This window comes from Pteropus vampyrus, unplaced genomic scaffold (genome assembly GCF_000151845.1).
Source record: "Pteropus vampyrus isolate Shadow unplaced genomic scaffold, Pvam_2.0 Scaffold214, whole genome shotgun sequence".
NCBI lineage: Eukaryota > Metazoa > Chordata > Mammalia > Chiroptera > Pteropodidae > Pteropus > Pteropus vampyrus.
The window spans coordinates 832,796-837,945 of NW_011888995.1; the positions used below are offsets into that span (position 1 = coordinate 832,796).

The window sequence follows — 5,150 nt, forward strand, 5'->3', positions numbered from 1 at the left end:
AATGAAGTCTGATACACCGTGTCTTGGCAGTACACGATCTGCTCCATTTGGAAGTGCAGTCGGATGGACTTCTCGGCTTCTCTTTCTTGTTCGGTTTTAATGTCTTCGATTTTGGACTATCACACAAGAGACACCCAGTGAGATTCCGCTCAGGAGGTGAGAAGCTGGGAAAGTCACACACCAAGTCCACGACGAGCGGCTTCTCCAGCTCGAACTAAAACAGCACCCTGCTTTGAAGCAGCTTCTGCGCCCCACCTTGGTCTGTCTAAGATGGGGTTCCCAGCAGACGGTCAGAACCTTCTGGGGAGCCTGAGCCACACGTGTGACCAGACCCTTCACCCCTGGGAACCCACAGGCTCTGTTCGAAGCCCTGAGGACTCAGCTTCCTCCCTTTCTCTTTCTCATCTGACGGGGGCGGGGGGTGGAGGGGAATTTAACTGTCAAATTCTCTATCCTTATGTTCCTGGGATTTAGAGAAACTGGCTACCAGAAGGCCAGGGTGGAGATGGGTGACACTGAAATCACCTGGCCCCTTGGTCCCCCTGGAGTGTGAGAGGCACTGATACTGCCAGGTGCGTCCTCGACACTTTCTTCCGCGTGCATGACAACTTTCTGAGGAACCTGTTCTCAGCTGTGTTTTGTGAGTGAGAAGCTGGAGGCCCAAGCGGCTCAAGTGGCCCTCTCCCCTAAGACCCCCGGCTTGTGCCCGGCAGAGGTGGCCTTCCCGTCTGTGCCGGGTGCTAGGACTGAATGCCGTGGCCCCCTGAAATTCGTATGCTGCAGGCCCAACCCCAGTGCGATGGCATTAGGAGGTGCTGCCTTTGGGAGGTCTAGGTCATGAAGGTGGGGCCCTCAGAGTGGGGTCAGTGCTCTTGTGAGAAGAGGACCCTAGTGGCCCGCCAGACCCCCATTGCTTTTAACCAGACTTCGGTGGTAAAACCATTGGCAAGACTCACTAGTAGGCTTTGCTATTTGCTTCTCCAAATACACAATCAATTGCAACGGTCTTCGTACAAGCAATCTACTTCCTAGCGTCAGGATTATTATTATTTTTTGGTAACAAACGGTCGGTTTTACCTTGGAGACTTTGTAGAGGTTGAAAAATTCATTGTAATTTTTCTGGGAAACTTCTGTGAAGGCGAGCCAAACCATTTCTGATGGAAGAAGACAAAAAAGTCCAGTTTTGGTAGAAACATCGTCTTTAGACTGATTGCCTAAAATAAGAGGATGGAAGGAAAAAAGTGCCCCCCCTTCCCTAAACGAGGAATGTGAGCTTTTTCGCTTGACGATTCTCCAGAAGAATTTTAAAACCTAAACGTCCCCTGGCATATTTATTTGACATTTACGGTTTTCGTCCTAAGTATATAAATAGTTGCAAAGAATGTAATTTCTTGTAAGTTATAAATATATCGATATTTTATAGTAAAACATCATATCACCCTTTTAAACAGGGCAACAGAATCGAAATGTCTACACGATCTATTTGAAAAGAAATACATGAACAAGCTCTTATTTAAATCAGAAAATTTACAATAGCTCTTTTTATTTTCAAAACGTATATATCTATTTGGCTCCCTCACAGAATTTTGTCCTAATATGATGGACGGTATCTTTATGCTTGAAAATCTTTACGGACTCCATATCATATCTTTCTGAAACAGAAGTTTATATATCTCTCTATATTTTCGAATTATTTCTATGACTATCAGGCTCTGAGTACTACGCATTTTCTCCAGGAGTGGGTTGAGGGCACAGCTGACCAACGCCAACACGATGACAGATTTTGGTCTATAATTATCAAGCCTAACGTTAAAATGTGAGTAGAAATACATCCTTTCATGAGCTTTAGGAGGCCACCTCCGACCCGTACTGGTTCGCGGACCCACGAATGGTCATCGCGCATTGCCAGGCTGAGACGGTTAACCGGAGTGCGAACCGTGTCGGCCAAGGAGCAGACAGAGAGAAGAGAGGCGAGAATGGCCCAGAAACCAAGGGGCAAAGCGTGTGAAGGAGAGAGCGGTCGGCACCACGAAATGTCGCATTTGCCTCCACAGGCTGCTGACAGTTTCCTGTGTACACACGACAAAGGTTCTACCGCCTGAAGAATGCTCCCAACACTCCCATGATGTAGAATTAATATTCTTTTGTTTTTAAAGTAAATTGAGATATATTTATTGACCACATAATTCATCTGTGAACCACCATGAGGTCCTGGAGCATCTATAAATAAGATAGATGGCTTCACACTTAGTCAATCAAATCTATAGACTATAGGGCCAAAGAACATAGCAATTTGGACAAGATGTTTACGAAAGGTTGTGTGTAATTAATTTTCCTGAGTATATTTGTGTCTAGGGATTTTTTGTTGTTGTTGTTGTTGCTGTAGAATTATTTAGTCGTCGACCCTACTGCTCAGAGATGTCAAATAGGGAGAGCAATGTGAGGCTGAAGTAACCCTCGCATTGGGGCGGGGTCGAGGTGCCGTGTTGTGAATGTGGATTTGGTCTTTGTCCTCCGTTCTTGACACCCAGCTCCTGGTTCCCTCACAGTTTCCTGTCACTCTCCACCTTCCAGAGAGAGGACGAGGAAGACGATGGAGAGTGAGTTAGTAATCGATTCTGCCTACGTGATCATCGATTCTACCTCCATCAAACCCCCCAAGTGACAGGTTCGGATTGCCGCCAGGTTGGCGAACACGAACACGTGCCAAGGGCGGTGGACCCCCAAGTCCGTGGGAGCCACACTTGGGACCCTCCCAGACCTGGTCCTATGTATCCCTTTCATTTGCATCTTTTCTAGTATCCCTTACGACAAACTGGCGAAGGTAAGCGGGTTCTTTACAACGAGCTAGTCAAGGAAAACGGAGTGTGTTCCCAAGTCCCGTGAGCTGTCCTCGGAAGTTACAGTCCCTGAGGAGGGAGCTGTGGGAACTCTGCCTCAGAGATGGCTCGTCAGAAGGACAGGAAGCACCGGGCTCACAACCGCCACCCGCCGAGTGGTAACCTGTGGGACCAAGCCCGCAAGCTGTGGGGCTTGTGCCAACCCGGGGCAGGTAGTGTCGGAATCGAGTTGAATGACTGAATATCTGGCTGGTGTCTGGAGAGTCAGAGAACTGTCTGGGATGCTGGTGCTGGAAACGCACCAGGAGGGGAGCTCTGAAGCCAGGCGCTAGCTTTGGGGCGACCCTTTCGCTGCCCTGGAAGCGACCCCGAGCACTCACGAGTTACGATGTGCAGCATATCCACAGCGGGCTCTTCCAGAGTTTTGATTTGCTGTTTTATGATATTCTCAAATGTCTTGTAGTTCACAAATCCTGGCAGCTCTCTGCCACGATACTGATTTTCGAATTTGCAGATCTCGTTGTATACAGCATCGTAACCTACAGTGGGAAAGGCGGACCGCGTTATTTTACGACAATGACCCCGCGAGTTTTTCTAAACACGACGAACACCACTGTGCACTTCCCGAGAGCGCAGAGGGGCGAGGAGGAACCAGCAGGGGTGATGTGCAGATCAAACAGTACTCGGGGATGACGGCGGAGAAACAGATCTCTGGGGGCGTGTCCCCGTCCGCTCGAGGTGGCAGATGCGGAGCCCGCCGTGGGACCGGAGAGCGGCGAACACAGACACGGTCCGGAAAAGCTACTTGCCTATGAAATTCTATGATTCCCATTCGATCTTTACCGAAGAAACTGTACCCTGATAGCATAGGATGACCTGCAGGTCTTTGAAAAGTAGGACTGACCACGGATGCCGTCGGAATCAGCTACACGTCACTTATCCGTGGGCCGTGGCACAGTATTTGTGGACCAGATGGGATAACAGAGTAACTGGGCGGGTCAGACCCGGTTGACGTCATGTGGTGTCGGTATGTATGAAAACCGCTTCGTTTTTTCTTTATATTTTTGGGATCCTTTTCACGCTCAACACACTAGACTGTGTAGAAACACCCCCATCGGAGAGAAGGGGACATCGCGAGGACTCTGGTCTCTCTTTCTGAAGAACTAACCGGGGGTGGCAGGCTGGGTCAGGAGATATTTCCTCATAGGAATTTTTTTTTTTTTAATTGAGATATAATCCGCGTACTACAGAATTCGCCCTATCTGAGTGTACGATTCACTGGTTTTTGTATAGTTACGAAATTGTGCCACCATCACACATCTAATTCCCAAACGTCCCCATCACTCCAAGGAGCCCTGCACCCACCAGCGCCACTCCCCACCCCTCCCCCGTCAGCTCCCCGAAAGCACCGACCTACTTCCTGTCTCTGTGGATTTGCCTGTTCTGGACATTTTGTATAAACGGGATCATACAACATGTGGTCCGTATCTCCTTTTTCACTTGGCACGTCTTCAAGCTTCATCCATGTTGTAGTACGTGTCAGTACTTCAAGCCTTTCTACGGCTGAATGACATTCCATTTACGGCGTTATGGGTTGAACTGTGTCTCTCTAAAATTCACATGTTGAAGTCCTCACCCCTAACACCTTAGATGTGACCGTCTTTGGAGGGAGGGCCTTTAAAGAGGGGGTTAAGTTGAAATAAGGTCACTAGGGTGGGCCCCGCTCCAGTATGACTGCTACCTTTGTAAAAAGAACACAGAACAGACACACAGAAGGACGAGCACGTGGGGACCCGGGGAGAAGACCGCCACCCACAAGCCAAGAAGACGACCCTGCTGACACCTTAATCTCGGACTTTTAGCCCCTAGAACTGTTAAATACGCAGTCTATGGTGCTTCATGATGGCGGCCTGAGTGAGCGGATATGCCTACCATATTCTTTATCCATTCATCAGTTGAGGGACATTGGGGTTGTTTCTGCTCTTTTTTTTGGCTATTATGAATTATTCTGCCAAGGACATTCAGACTCAGACTTTTACGTGAGCATATGTTTTCTTTCTCCGGGGTATGTACCCGCGAGAGGAATGGCTGGGTCACGTGGTCCCTTTTGAGGACATGCCAGAATGTTTCCCAAAGCATCTTTCTACATGTTCTCCAGCAGTGTATGAGGGCTCCGATTTCTCCAGATTCTTGTCAACATTTCTCGTTCTCCGTCTTTTTGATGGCATCCATCCCAGTAGGTGTGACATGGGATCTCTGTGTGGGTCGGATCTGCATTTCTCTGCCAGCTAAAGACATTGAACTTCTCTT

At 48.5% G+C, this 5,150-nt stretch overlaps 1 protein-coding gene across 1 annotated transcript in view; it reads right to left on the minus strand.

Moving 5' to 3' along the window:
* Positions 1 to 5,150, minus strand: part of MX1 (MX dynamin like GTPase 1) — a 24,137-nt gene that overhangs the window by 5,908 nt on the left and 13,079 nt on the right. Inside the window, exons 11-13 of the mRNA XM_023538201.1 lie at positions 3,221 to 3,379; positions 1,078 to 1,154; positions 1 to 116 (exon numbers count right to left, since the gene is read on the minus strand). Of these exons, the coding sequence (XP_023393969.1) occupies positions 1 to 116; positions 1,078 to 1,154; positions 3,221 to 3,379 (352 nt within the window). The remainder of the gene's footprint in view (positions 117 to 1,077; positions 1,155 to 3,220; positions 3,380 to 5,150) is intronic.